This window comes from Ambystoma mexicanum, chromosome 9 (assembly GCF_040938575.1).
Source record: "Ambystoma mexicanum isolate Mex_15411 chromosome 9, UKY_AmexF1_1, whole genome shotgun sequence".
In the NCBI taxonomy this organism is placed as follows: domain Eukaryota; kingdom Metazoa; phylum Chordata; class Amphibia; order Caudata; family Ambystomatidae; genus Ambystoma; species Ambystoma mexicanum.
Window position 1 is genome coordinate 427,294,213 of NC_090931.1, and position 15,358 is coordinate 427,309,570.

The 15,358-nt window shown below is 46.5% G+C and overlaps 1 protein-coding gene across 5 annotated transcripts in view; it reads right to left on the minus strand.

Moving 5' to 3' along the window:
• The window catches only part of LIG3 (DNA ligase 3), a 1,054,678-nt gene that overhangs the window by 650,278 nt on the left and 389,042 nt on the right, over positions 1 to 15,358 (minus strand). For all 5 annotated transcript variants that reach the window (XM_069614890.1, XM_069614888.1, XM_069614887.1 and 2 more), the window contains exon 12: positions 14,853 to 14,940. In XM_069614890.1, the coding sequence (XP_069470991.1) occupies positions 14,853 to 14,940 (88 nt within the window). The remainder of the gene's footprint in view (positions 1 to 14,852; positions 14,941 to 15,358) is intronic.

Sequence of the window (15,358 nt, forward strand, 5' to 3'; positions counted from 1 at the left end):
AGGGCCAGTTCGACAAACATGGCACCCTTGGGTGCTTTACTGCAGCTGCGAACGCAGTCCGCGGTAAATGCACACCATGGTAGTTACAACTAAACCACTGCCACCAGCCATTCAATGAGAAAAGGGTAACACAAAAAGATTTACATGAGAAGCTAGACAAATGGGATACTAGGTAACCCCTACATCACCCGATTGTAATATAGTGTGCGCTGGGTCTAGAAAGTTACAAATGTAAGTAAAGTCAATTTCACTTTACTGCTCTTGGAAATAGTAGTTCAACCAAGAGAAGGTATTCAAACCTTTGGGAAATCTGAAAGACTTCTCTGTGCCACTGCACTCAAGATGCTGTGCAACACAATGTAAAAGATGATGCCTATGGAGTTTGTCAGACTCCACAACCAAAAGAAACACAATGTACAAAATCACATTAAAATACGAGAGTGTGGGAAAAAGGGTCTCACTCTCTCCAGGTTAAAAAAAATCAAGTCCTCAAAATCCAGCAAAGTTGTTGGGTGGTCTCGAAGGTGGAGGGAATTAGCAATTTGTTTTTGATTAAACACTTTTATTGATTTTATTGCATAATACACAAAAAGGAACAATGACCCTGAAGGGGTCCAACAACCAATAACATCACAAAAGAAAATAAGGTCTGTCTTTCAACAACTTAAGGATATGTTAACAATTACTTGTACACTCTTGCATTGCAATTACATTCTGGCCACCGGCCTGTGTCATACAATAGACTTATTGTGCGTTCTCCCACTTTTCCCATATTTTCCCCGCTTTCCCAGGACATCCTCTGGCCGCATATACTCTTCGCTCCATCGCAATGCATGCATCTACATCATCTATCCATTGTGCATGCTCAGGGGTTACATCCGAACCCCATAGCTTGGCAACGTTACGCTTGATCAGTGCCGTGGTGGTTGCAAACAGTAGCTTATCAGTGCGAGACATCTCACCCTCGTCCTCGACACCCAGCAACATCAATTTCGGATCTCTGGGCACAGTCTGACCCAGTACCTTACTAAGTGTGTCGCAGCAGAGTTGCCAGTATAGCGTGATGTGCGGACAGCCCCATATAACGTGGAAAAAGGTGCCCTCTTCCTGGTGGCAGCGCAGGCAATTCGGGTCTGTGGTTTTACCCCATCGGTACAGTGCGACCCTTTGATAGTAGACTAGATGCAGGATTTTGAGCTGGACAAGGCGTAATCTGGCCGAAATGGCGGTTTCCCTCGGGTACATTAGGATTGTTATCCAGTCTTCAGGCAGTATTTCTCCCACATCCCTTTCCCATTTAGACTTTATACTCGATAGCTCTAGTGTGGCAAACGAGGTGAGAACATTATACATCACCGAGGTGATTTTGACGTCTATGCTATCTAGGACCAGGTTCCTCTCTAAGGGGGTGCAGTCTGCCATGTCCCGCAGGTCAGGCAAGTACCGCTGTAGGGCATGACTTAATTGCATATGCCGGTATCGGTCAGTGACAGGGAGGTTGAACTCCTCCACCAACCTCTCAAATGGCACAATTCCCCCGTCCCGAATCACATCCCCCACTTTTGTTATTCCCGCAGTTATCCAGTTCCGCCATTTTGGGAGCCTGTCCAGCTCAGGGATGTGTTTATTTACCCCCAATGGCTGTACCGGTGTGGTTTTCCCTTCCCAGTTCATGTGTTTATGCGCCTCTGCCCAGATTAATGCCCGGTGAGCAGCCATTGTTTTGGTGGTGTTGATATTAGTTTTCTGGTATAGGGACTCTAGTGGGGTTATGCTCGCTCCATCCAGGGTATCAGATTCAATGTGAGATAGCGAGGGGTCGCCGTGTAATAGGTCGTTTATTACTGCCATCTGACTCGCCCAATAGTACGTCTGAATACGCGGCAATCTTATGCCTCCCTCCCAAATGGAGCGCTGCAGGATGTGGAGCGCTATTCTCGGGTGTCCATTGTTCCACAGGAGTTTCCGGAGGATTCTGTCGATTTTGTGAAACTCCCGTCTGGGGATGTGTAACGGGGCGTTTTGGAGCATGTACAGGAATCTAGGTAATGCCATCATCTTAAATAGTGCTGCTCTCCCCAGTAGGGTCAGTGGCAGGGCGTTCCAGTGTTTGACGTCCTCTGCAAAGCGGTTTATGATTGGGTGGAGGTTTTTTTCTACGTAATCAATTAAGTTCTTTGTTATCTGAACCCCCAGGTAGCGAAACTGGTCAGCTTCTATACGAAAGGGACAGTTCTGTATCCCTACGCTACCCATCTCTCTCAGTGGAAACAGTGTGGATTTCGACCAGTTTACCTTCAAACCACTAAAGGATTCGTATTCCTTCAGTAAGCGTATCACTGCAGGACAAGAGGTTATAGGGTCTGATAGATACAGGAGCAGGTCGTCCGCATATAGTGAGACCTTATCCTCCCAATCATCTGTCCACTGGAAGCCCTTCCACATTTGTGATTCTCTTAGCAGAATCGCCAACGGCTCTATGGCAAGTGCAAACAGCATTGCAGACAAGGGGCAGCCCTGTCGTGTCCCCTTGTCCAATTTAAATGGCTGCGAGAGCCACCCATTTACTCTGGTCATGGCCTCTGGGGACTTGTATAGCAACTGCACCCATCCCAGGAATTGGTCACCGAAACCCATTCGACGCATTATTTCCCACAGTGCTGGCCAGTGCACCGAGTTGAAGGCTTTCTCAAAGTCTATTGCTAAAAGCGCCAAGGGACCCCGCAGGAGGGAGGATTTTTTGAGTGCAGCGTGCAGTCTGTGTATGTTCATACGCGTAGACCTCTGGGGCATAAAGCCGCACTGGTCTGGATGTATAAGTGACAGGATAACTTTCTGCAGTCGATTAGCTAATGCTTTCGCCAGGATTTTGGTTTCAGTGTTTATTAGCGAAATCGGCCTGTACGAACTACATTTCTCTGGAGGCCTATCTGGTTTGGGGATCACTATTATAGTTGCCCTCCTTAGGTCTGGGGGGAGCTGTCCTTGCTCCCTCAAGTGTGTGTACATCTGCAGGAGATATGGGAGTATCGCACTTGGTTCTATCCTTTTCCATGTCTCCATCGGGAAGCCGTTCGGCCCCAGTGTTTTCCCGGGATGTAATTGTAACATGGCCAACCCTAGTTCCTCTTCAGTAATGGTTGCCTCCAGTAGATCTCTCTGTGTGCCCGTTAGGCTAGGAAGGGTGATCCCCGTTTAGCATGGAGAGGTTAGTGGGGGCTTCCGGTGACCCATAGAGCGTTGCATAGTAAGCTGCAAAGCCTTCTGCAATAGCCTGATCTGCCCACAGCGGTTCCGAATTGTCGGGTTTGATCATCCTGACCTGTTTGTGCCCTTCATCCCTGCGCTCCAGCCAGGCTAACAATTTACCCGCCTTATCTCCAGTCTCATAGTCTGGCGCGCATCGTGGTGTGCGCCCATTTAGCGTTGTCTAGGGCTACATTGTGCATTATTTTTTTGGGCAAGGACCAGTGCTCGGTTCGTTTCAGGCAGGTCTCGCGCCAGATGTGCGCGCTCTGCACGTTCCACCTGTTCTTCAGCCTCTTTTACTTTTTGCATTTGAGCCTTTTTGTGCGCCGTTGTCCAGGAGATAATCTCTCCCCGCAATACCGGCTTATACGCTTCCCACAACAATCCTGGGTAATCAATTGACCCTGCGTTTAGTTCAAAGTAATTGGTTGTGGTTTCTTGAATACGCTCTACAAGCTCCGGGAAGCCTAAGTAATAGTTGTTAAGGCACCATGAAGGTGGAGGGATTGGCCTTGACGTTGATAGTTCTATTAGTAGGGGCGAGTGATCAGAGATGCCGCGTGGGAGTAGGGTGGCGTTAAGTACTCTATGCACCTCTGTGGTTGGAAAGAAAAAATAGTCCAGTCTAGAGAGGAATGCATGGGCGCCCGAGTGGAAAGAGTATTTTCGCTTCTCAGGGTGAAGGTCACGCCATACATCCCTCAGTCCCAGTGCTGATGTGAAGGTGGCTAGCCTTGTGTGCGTGTCGGGATTCCTGCCCCTTAGGTGTGTACGGTCCATACCCAGGTTCATAACATCATTAAAATCGCCACCAAGGATTAGTGCGTCTGAGGAGTCCTGTACTATCAGGGGAGTTATCTCTTCTATGAGATTTGGCAACAGCGCGGGTGGTGCATAAACGGCTAGTATTGTTATGGTTTGATTCCATAGGGTTCCTGTCATATGCACGAATCTGCCTCCTGTGTCCTGTGACACACTGGAAAGTGTGAGCGGCAGCTTCTTATGGATCAGTATGAGGACCCCTCTGAAGCCTGAAGTAAAACCCGAGTGCAGTGCTGTGCGATAGTTACCACGTTTAAATAGATTGCATGTGGTGCCCGCCAGGTGTGTTTCTGTGAGCAACGCCACATCCGGCGCTTGCCTGTTTAACGCTTGGGTGACCAGTCTGCGTTTTATCCCACTACCCAGCCCATTGATATTCCATGTCAGGAGACGTAATGATTTTGTATCAGATCTAGCATCCGTCATCTGGTTGGGGGCCGGGTTACTGTTGGGCAGTATATGTGGGATTCTGGGAAGATGCACGGTCTGTTTCGCCGTGTGATGCGGGTTCGTAGGAGTGAATATTTAGTGTTGTCGGACCATACATGAACAAAAATAAAGACAAAACCCAGAGCAAGAATAAGAACTCCCCCCTCCCCCCAACTCCATCCCTCGTTCCCCTGGAGGCATCTACTGCCCTGGTAGTGTTACCTACCCCCCCTCCCTATACTCCCACCCAACCTGGAGTATCTGTCGCCCGAAATTTGAACAGAACAAGTAAACCTTAACTAAGCCACCCTCAGTGGCACATGAACTTCGTAGATTTCACAGCACCTGTGGTGCTGTCGCGGACTTCTTTGGTTTTAGTCTTAGCTCCGGGGGGTGGGGGGGGTGCCACTGGCTGTTCGGCCACTGGCCTGGTTGTATTCCGTGCGCAGATCGGCGTGGGGGGTGAGAGATTTGTGGTGCTCCTAGGCTTAGTAGCTTTGGCATTCTGCCCAAAACTGCTCCCAATTCATATTTCTTCCCGCAGCGGATTTCCTGGTTGTGGCCGCTCTTGTTGGCCCTGCTCTGGTGGACGTTCTGGGCGAGGACTATTGCGTCTATCTCTCCTCCTTCCCTCCGTGTTCCAGTCCCCTTCTATGTGCCGCTCGGCCCAGTTCCACGCCTCTCTGGAGTTAGTGAAATGCACAGTCGTGCCCCCATGGAATATCTTGAGTTGGGCAGGGAAGAGCAGTCCATATTTGACACCCATTGATTGTCGACGTTTCTTGAGTGGGTCAAATGACTGTCATGTTTTTTGTACCTCCCTGGTGAAATCGGGGAAGAAGGCTATTTTGGATCCGTTGTGTGACCGTGCCCTTCGATCTTGCCAGTTGGAGTACCGTGTCCCTATCTCTATAGTTCAAAAATTTGGCAATTGCTGTGCGTGGTGGAGCTCCTGGTGTCACTTTGCCAGCTGGGATGCGGTGGGCCCGCTCCATAGAGAAGAATTTAGAGAATGCCTCTCCGTCATAGATATTCGTCAACTAGTCCTCAAGGAAGAGTTGCATGCATTCCCCTTTGGCTTTTTCCGGCAGGCCGATTATGCGGATATTATTGCGCCAGGATCTACCCTCGCTATCGTCCACTCTTGCTTCCAGGGTCTTTATCCGTGCTAGCATACTCGCCACTTGCCGATTTACACCTCGCAGGCCATCCTCGGTTTCAGAGATTCGTGCCTCTGTCTCTCCCGTACGGGAGGTCAGCTTTTGCAGATCATGGCGTAGCAGGGACACGTCTGCACCAATACTGTCCATCTTTTTTTCCATCGAGGTCCTGGAGTTGGTGATGGCGCTCATGATATCTCTTAGAGAAATATTGTCCACATGATCCAGGTCGACCGACGGTGGCCTCTCTGGTGAGCGGGGTGCTGGCATAGCTGCATCCTGCTCTGTGTGGATGTTTTCCTGGGCTTCTCCTTACCCATTCTCTGCTTGTTGTGGTACTGTTGCAGTGTGCTGATGTCTGGTCCCGGGGGTGGGGGGTCCGGCAGGTGCTGGGGATAGGCACTATTGGTGGTGCCGGGCCCGTTGCGAACAGCGGGCATTTATGCTTGTGCTAGCTTTACAGTTCCCTTGTCCAAACAATGTCTATTAGCCACACTTTCAGCAGCTCTGTCGGCCAAGACGGTGTGGTGCGTGATATGCGAGTCGGTCAACGCTTTATTGCACCCACCGGGCCCTGTGGTTCTATCCCCTGGTAGCGGCCACATGCACTGGGCTGCACGTCGCTGTGGGGGCACCTGTTGTGTCCCAGAAATGAGAGGAGGTTCACAGGCCAAGTTGTCAGCAGGCGCTGGTAGGGATCGACGCTCCGTCCGGAGGTCCTTCGCCCGTGGGGGGAGGGAAGGGAAGGAGTGCGTAAACTCTGGTTCAGGCGCACTCACTTTACTACAGACCTGGGTACGTCAAGTGTACGAAATTCGGTGTGAGAGTGCCATGAACACAGAGCTTGCGACATGCCCAGTTTCAAGGGCCTCCTTCAAACGGCGGTGGTATCAGAGCAAAGAGTCTGCGCAAGCTGGTCAGTTCACTGGCTGGCCCAGGGACACTTCCGAAGAGGCTTGTGCCGAGAATAGTTGGTCCCACTATTCTAATGGGTCAAAGCGTCTTTGCAGACCATCTAGGATGACCAGAGGCACAGGGCTCCAGCGGGACGACAGTGGGCTCAGGGTGCCAAACCTTCCAGCGGACCACCAGTGGTTCCTCAACTTAGTTTCTTAGTTTCAGGATACTTGGATCCTATCCTTCGTTCAGTGAGAAATCCAGAGATCGACATGGTATGGGTGTTTGGGTCCTTATCTTATCCAGAATCTCATTTGCGCAAAAACAAAGAGGTCCCAATGGGAGGATCTGCTCACATACAGGCATATCCTACGTGGACCAATCATGGACCACAGTGGTGCCAGGCATTCACAGCACTCCAGATTCGCTGGCACCCAGGATGTGTATTGGAACCAAACGTTCCAGCCTACATCCTGAAGTCGCCCAGACAAGGCATGCAGAAGGCCACGAAAGCTTGGCGCTTTGTGGGAAAATGCATGCCCAAATAAGGACTGACCTGGGGCGGCTCGACGTGGGGAAGGTGAAGGGGCAAGATGGCCAAAGGACAGGACAAAGAACCTCGTGGCATGGCCATTTGGAGCCAGGCCACCTAACCGTGCCATCCACGGTAATCGCTGTTTACCTGGTAAGAAAGGTTAAAAATATGTGAAATGATAAGCTGCCACCAGACCTGTCCAAGGCACATCTGCACTTCTAAAAAATCCTTAGAGTGTATCAAGGGCCTTTGGAGATGACTAGACCCAAATGCACTGTACTGTAAGGTACATTGTACACTTGCTACATGTTGCAGAAAAGTTGCAACATGGACAAGGACTAAGGGAAACAAAGTCTCCCAGTACTGACTGTCAGTTCCCCCATTTAAAAAAAAATAGCGAAAAGCCCAGGGGAGTGCAGCAGAAGGCTGTGCTCCTCTGGTAATGTCAGTGTTAGGCAGAATTGCAGGCAGTACCCTCTGGGACCACCACACACAATTAGGACTACAGGAGTAAGCAAAAATTAACCTTTGGTATAAGTCTGTACCACACACTTCTGGTAGCGAGTTGAGCAGCCAGGCTTGTCTCAAGAGGGAATGTGAGCAGTAGCAGAAGTTACACAGAAGTAGCACAATCCCAGTTGTTGAAGTAGAGACTTACACTCAATGTTTCTTGGTAAAATTACTTAAACATTTATTTACACAGTCATTTAGAAAACTTTCACTAGTAGAAATCAACTCACTATTAAACACCAATATACTACAGTATCAAACTCTAAGTTATAAAGACAGTTTGTGCTCCCCTGAAAAAGGAGCCAAATGGCACTTCAGTACTTTCACATAGGAATGAAAAGTATAGGTTTGTACAAAGGGTTAGAAATACACTTCGTTTAGGTAATGCAAAGGGTCAGTGTACCAGGAGGGCCAGTTCGATTCAATAGGCCAGGCCAAAGTCAATAATCTAGTGTTCTTGGATAGGACAGCACAGTTCTGGTACAAACGGAGAAGTCTTTGTAAATGTTTTTAGAAGTAGTTTTAACGAGAACGAAAAATATGCTGGGTCACAAGCTCATTAGGCCTGCGAGTTGGGAAAGTTTCACAAACTTCACCTCGAGAGTTAGGATCTCTCAACCAAATGGCATAGTTCCTTAAAGTGGAGCAAAAAGATGCATCTGAAGACGTTGGTTCCTGGAAGGTCCTGCAGGTCTCGCTGTCCCTGAGCCTCAGTCGTGGGGACAAGAGGGAGGACGTCAGGGGACTCCTGCACTGCACGGGATCGTAGTCAGAGCAAATAAAATGGTGTCACTTCAGCTCAAGTAACTGTGGCTTCCAAACACAAACTTATCTTTCCCCCTGGTTAACCTTAACCAGCTCTGAGAATGGTGTCCAGGCGTTTGCTGAGTTGATTGGTCCCACCAACTCTAAGGAAGAAGCTGTCCTTGAAGGAGCTTCTCTGAGGAGGGAGTTTCAGGCAATTCGGACCTGCAGCAGGGCTTCACTGGGCAAACCAAGGGTCCAGGAGTTGCATCAGCAGTCTTCCTTCAGCTCGTCTTCGGTTCTTTCGTTCCAGTGGTCGACTCTGTCTTCCAGTCCTAGAGACTCGCCTTTCCACCCATTCATCCCAGCCTAGCTGCCCCTCACCCAGCAGGGTGGCTGTCCTTACCGGACAGCCAGCCAATCACACCTGAGTGCATTTTGGTCTCCTAGGAGACTAAGCACAAGGAGTTTCGGGGACCTCCCTCACTTCCTGCCCACCCCAGACACTCAGACGCCATGGGCAGACTTCAGTCCTGAAGCCCACCAAAGGCTCACGAACAAAGGGACCAAACCTGGTATGGCGCGCAGAGTTAAACCCCAGAAGGACCTTTCCACAAAGAAACAGCAAAAAAAGATGACCAGAGTCTGTTTTTACAGGGGGGTCTTGGGCGCCATAATGGAAAACATGGCTACCCGAATTTTTAACTACCGGTGTTCGCGGTCGGGAAAAATCATGGGAGTTCGTTATAAAACCACTGCCACCCGCCATTTCAATAGGAAAGGGTAACATTGGACTGTTACAAGAGTGTTTAGACATAGGGGATGCTAGACAACCCCTCCAACACTCTATAGGAAGATATTGTGTGTTGGGTCTATGAATTTAAAAAGACTAGTAAAGTCAATTTAACTTTACATTCTCTGGGAGAGAGTAGTCAGTCCCATAGAAGGTACCCCGATGCTACTGCACTAAAGGTGCTGTGTGACAACAATAAAAAGATGATGCGTATGGGGTTATCTAAAACTCCATAACCAAAGAACACAAGAGGAAAACACATTGAAAATGAAAGTCCCAAAATATTGCAAAAGAACTGGAGGGATCAAAGGTAGAGGGAATTTAGCACTTGGGTGAGAATTCTCCCTAACAGTCAGACTATGGTGTTTAGACATTAGCAAAACGTCTGGGGGTTCACAACTGGAAGGAAAATTACACATGAAATTGTAATCTTTCCTAACACTATAGGAACTTCATTAAGAACTATGGGACCATAGCTTATCATTTGAATGTGATCTACTCACCCAAATTCCCCAAGAAGGTCAGGTGGAATGGGGAGTCCACTAAGGCCTTTGAAGGACTAAAGCCAGCCCTTTGTCAAGCTCCAGTCTTGACAGCGCCCGACTACAACCAATCCTTCATTGTACAGACGGGCACTTCTAATACAGGGATAGGTGCAGTTTTGAGGCAGCTGGATGAGAAAGGCAGGTAACACCCTATCTACTTCATCAATAGGAAACTGAAGGACCGTGAGACAAGGTGGGCAACTATTGAATATGAGTGTTTCGCCATTGTGTGGTCCCTGAACAAGTTTAGACCATAATTGTATGGATCTACTTTTGTTATTCAGACAGACCACCAAACCTTGAGATGGTTAATGCAGATGAAGGGGTAGAATCCTAGATAGTTGAAGTGGTCGATCAGCCTCAAATTGTCTGATTTCACCATAGAACACAGGTCAGGGTGTATTCACCAAAATGCTGATGGTCTCTCCACAAAGTATGACCGACTGGATTAGGAGATTCGTCCAGGAGTGTATTAAATCCTCCTGTCCCGTCTGGGGTGACGAGTGTTAGGAAGAATTCTCATTTCTGTGCTAATTCCCTTCAACCTTAGAAACCCCCAGCTGCCCTGAGATTTTTTATCACTCTCTCATGTATTTTTTGATCTGATTTGGACTATGTGTGTATTTGTGTTTGGAGTCTCACAAGCATCAATTTTTGAATTGTGACACACAGCACATTCAGTGCAGTGTCACCGAAAAGTCCTGAGAAGGGGTGGTCGACACGGAAAACAAAATTCAAGTAAATTTAAGCGACTCAAAATAGTGAAAGGGAGAATAGTCAGGTAATTAAATCAATTTAAACATTTTATCAGTATAAAAAATTACAATATGATAAAAGTGAATCACAATAACATAAAAATGTATATAAGCATAAACAATTCTAAAAGCAGATGTGTCAAAGACAGTGCTCAAAGGGCAATATATAAATGCCAACATAAAGTGCTTGATGTTATTGTGCGATTCAATTTTATTATATTGTAATTATTGATACTAATAAAATATGTTTAAATTGATTTAATTACCTGACTGAGCCTTTTCTCCCTTTCACCATTTTGAGTCGATTGAATTTACCTGAATTTTGTTTTCCCCATGTCGATCACCCCTTCTAATTTTCTAAATTTTTTGTGTTAGCCTCACTACATTTAATGGCTGGTGGCAGGGGTTTAATTTTCCTACCATTGTGCGTTTTTACCTCGGGATGAATCCTCAGCTGCAGTATTGCACCCATGGGTTCCCATTTTGTGAAAATGGCCTCAGTGTTCTTTATTTGCCATTTCTTGCTTGCAAGGTCTTGCTTGGGTTTTACTCTGCGAGCCAAACCAGGTTTAACCCTTTTGGTCGTTTTGTCTTTGGCGGGATTCAATGCTGAAGCCCGCCTCTGGCTCCAGTGTGTCTGGCACGGCAGAAAAAGAGGGAGGTGTCCGAAACTCCCTGCCCTTAGTCTCCTTGGTTACATGAATGCACCCAGTGCTGATTAGAGGACAGCCAACCTGTTGTGTGAGTGACAGCTAAGCTGTGCATGAATGGGAGAAACCTGCATAAAAGGTGATGTCTCTTGAACCAAAGGCAGAGTCGACCACTGGAAGAAACATCATATGAAAAACTGGAAGAGAAGCTTGCTGTACCCTCCTGGACCCTTGAAGTGCCCTGTGAAGCCCAGCGGCAGTGCTGAAGCTCCAATTTCACATCGACTAGAGAAACCCGTTACAGACGACTTCTTCCCTTGGGTTGATGGGAACAACTGACCCCAAGACGAACTTTGCTGGAACCCCTCTCCCTGCTAGCTGTACTTCCTTGCTGGAACAGAGTGCCAGGGGTCAGGAACACCAGAAAATAGTGCATCATCTTTAAGCCGGACCCGAGCTCTAGGAAGATCCTAAGGACACTCTCGAAGCCTGAGCCACCTCAACTGAATGCTGGACCCCAGAAGCAAGGGAAGCCCTTCAAGTGCCCAAGAACTGCAGTGATGCTATTTACCGGTAGCTGAAACCGCAATGTGCTGCTGATTTGGAAAAAAGCCCATAGCCGCCAACGACCTTCGAACTGCAGTGCAGGAGTCCTCCAGATGTCCTCCCTCTTGTCCCCAAGACTGAGGCCCAGGAACCCAGGACCTGCAGGACTGAAACCTGAACAGAAGCCAGCTGGATCCTCTTCTTCCAACCTAAGGTAATGCCATGACTAAAGGGCTACTTACCTTTTTGGTCTGTAGCTTGTTTGTTCTCACTGGAGACTTACAGTAGCTGCTTATTTTGCAGAGTTGCTTGCAGCTTTGCCCTTCACAAGCCTAACAGCGTGTGGCCCTACAGTGATTCCTTTTCTACAAACTCTGTGAATAACATTGTGCAAGACTTTTGTGCTACCTGAAGAAGTGCCTCAGCTCCCTAGACATTGTTCAATTGACTTTGACTGTCTTGGCTCCGTGCAGACTCTTCTGACCCATTGACTTTAGTTTTAACTGTCCCTCATAGGTGGTGCATAAGTTTAACTTGTATTGCTGGGAAAGGTCTAACCTAGACTTCATTGCAAAAGATTGGAAAGTATTCACATGCTCTGAGAACCCGTTAACCTTTTTCCACAACCTCATTATTGAAGTATAAAGAGTGATATATTAATGTCCACAGTGTCCTAACAATTGAAGTCACCTCTGGGTGTAGGAAGTGTGTGTGACACATCCCAAAAGGGCATCTACTTGCTTATCTTGAAACTGAAGAAGTGTTATGAAGAGTATTTTTATTTTTGCATATTGCCGTTTCTATTGAAGGTTTATTTAAACCAACTGTTAAATAAATAATAATTTTACTTGAAAACCTTGAGTATAAGTGTTATTTCAATACTTGTCATTGTGAATCTCTATAGCTAACATTTAACCCTCTTGAGATAGGTCTTGCTGCTCACTCACTCTACCAACTTGTGTAGTACAGACCTATACCAATAGGTGGGTTACATATTAGAAAGGGAACAAGGCTGATGTAGTCTCCCACAGGGTTACTACATACAATCTTGCCAAACACGGAGCAATTCAGAATTTACCCCGGAATGACACGGTTTGGCCTTTTGTAGATGGTGGATCAAGGATGAAGGTGTGAGGAGTCTGATTGTTATGTGCAGGGACAGCCTCTGCTGTCCTTAAAGGCCAAATCCAAGTTTAACCTCTCTGAGGCAGACCGCTTCACGTTCTTCCAACTTTGCCACTGGCTCCCACATCGAACGGTGCAAACAGATATTTGCAATATTGCAGGAAACCTTAACAAAATTTCAATACGACTGGTCTCCTTTCACCACTTACTGCTCGAACACACTAACACCCATATGCCAAGTCTTTTTAGATCCTTATCACCGCTATAAACCTGCCCAGGCCTTAACCAGCCCCACTGTGTGTGGTGTTCACCATAATAGATTAGATACCTGCCATGTTGTGGGACGCCTTACTGCTGCTGCACCCTAAGTACAGGCTGATTGTGATGACTGAAATACCTTAGTGCGAATGTCATTTCAGGCCTCGTCATAGCCGAAGCATAAGCGTAACTATAATTAATGTCTCTTTCTATTGTCTAAGCTCTGTCATGTAAACATTGCACTTGTCCTAATTTGCCATATAACCTATTTTCTACTGTATAACTCATGATATGCTGCTCGATTGTGACTGTTTTTGGAAACTAAAGTTGAGCAAAAAAATAAATAAAAGACAAAAGGCAAACAGTTTCCCAGTACTGACCGTCTGAAGCACTAGTTAGTTTTCCCATGCCAAAATGATTAAAAAGGCCCAGGAAGTAAAGTCAGAACAGGTAAAAAAACAAAAAGCAAAAAGTTTGGAGGTCCATAGAATATCGAGGGAAAGTTGCCTAAAAGAGAAATATTTCCTAACAATAAGGATACAAAGTAGCCTAACCATACTGTAAGGCGATGTGAGCAGTTTTAAAAATACAAGAAATCCACTAAGGGCGACAGTCACTCAGTACTGCTAGTTTTAGTATCAGTAGCTCGGCAACCACTAATTCAGAACTTCTGTCCGCGAGAATCTTAAGTACAGGTTCCGCGAGTCATTAATTGAAAACGGACCTGTTACTTGTGAGATTCATTCCTCTTCATTTTGGCAGATTCCCACCCCAATTACATGGGCGCCGCCGACTACCTCCATTGAGTGGATTCCACACGTAGGGCTCCCCCATACTAGGAGTGGACTGGGCTCCTACCAAATCAGACACATCGCACATTAGCCTGTGCACTTCCCAACCCATCTCCGTCCTGATGAAGGCCGTTTAATCTCCGACACCAGAGTCTGGTGACTAGACGGCCGAAACACACTGTGTGGACTTAATTATAGAACAACTGTCAGCACTGCTAAAACTAGGGCAGTCCCCACAACAAAGAAAATAAATTGCGAAAAAGACAATTTACATTGCTAGTGTCTCAACCATGTGTCTACAAAATGTACTGTGTTGATACTATTGCGTAAAAAAAAATCGTGCAAAGGCCTGTTATTTGGCCAATGAATGTATTTATTAACAAGTTGATTGCTTTCTGTATGGTTTTAGATTCAGATTTATACAAGATCTGTGGATATAAAAAATAAACAGATGCTATTTTAAGTGAAATAGAAATCGCTTGTCTTGTATCCCTTGAGAAAGAGTTTATGTAAAAAGAAAAGAGGAGTGTGACAAAATAGCCATGACCATTCACATATTGTTCACTGATTATTTACCTGAAGGTTCAAGGCTCACCAGGAACCCTTAGGGAAGTTAGTGATAGTTTTAGGGACTGATCAGTTTCCCCATAAGAATGACAAAGAGACAAGGGAGGTAAAGCAGAAGGCTTTACTTACCTCCAACACTTAGGACAGCTGTCAAAACAAGGCAAAAAGGAAAGGTATCCCATAGACGTCTATAGGAGGAACACAGCTAACAGCAATCCAGAAAAGATTCAAGACCGTTAGTAGGCGGTAGGGACTAAGCAGGTCTTCAGGTTCTTTTGGCTTTTCAGATGGTCAATTGTGGTAACATGGTTTTATGATATGTTAAACCAGAGGCGAGCACCAAGTACTGATTGAAGTGTGCAGACACTGTGCTATGCTAAGTCAACACAAGCAATTGGTAAAAGGAGGACAGCTGATCAGCTTAGTGACATTTGTTTTCACACAATCAAAATTAGCAAGCATGGTGCAGGACTTACAGTGACATGCTTCATCTCAGAAAAGAGTATTCGATTCGGGATTTCCACCATGTTATCATGAAGGAACTTTCTCCGCTCATGTAGTGGTCTGAAATAAAGAAGGAAGTCGCATTAGCAAAAAGGCATGCTCAAATGTGTGATTGTTAGGCAAGATCGTATTCAGTACCCCTTTGGTGCACTATAGCAACCTTGACCCCATGGCAATAGAACCCAACCGTTGGTATAAGTCTGTACTACACAGGTTGGTAGTGTGGCTGAGCAGCCAGGCTTATCTCAAGAGGGGTCAATTTGAGAGTTTGACAGTGACATTTATTGAAATAAACACTTACACTCAAGGTTTCTTGATTAAACAATTATTAATTTAACAGTCAGTTATATAATCCTTCTTTAGGAATAAGCAAAACATGTAACAATTATAATAAATTTCAAAACACACACTTTCTCTAAATCAGATGATAACCACTGGGGATGGCACACAGACACTTCCTACACCCTCAGGTGACTTA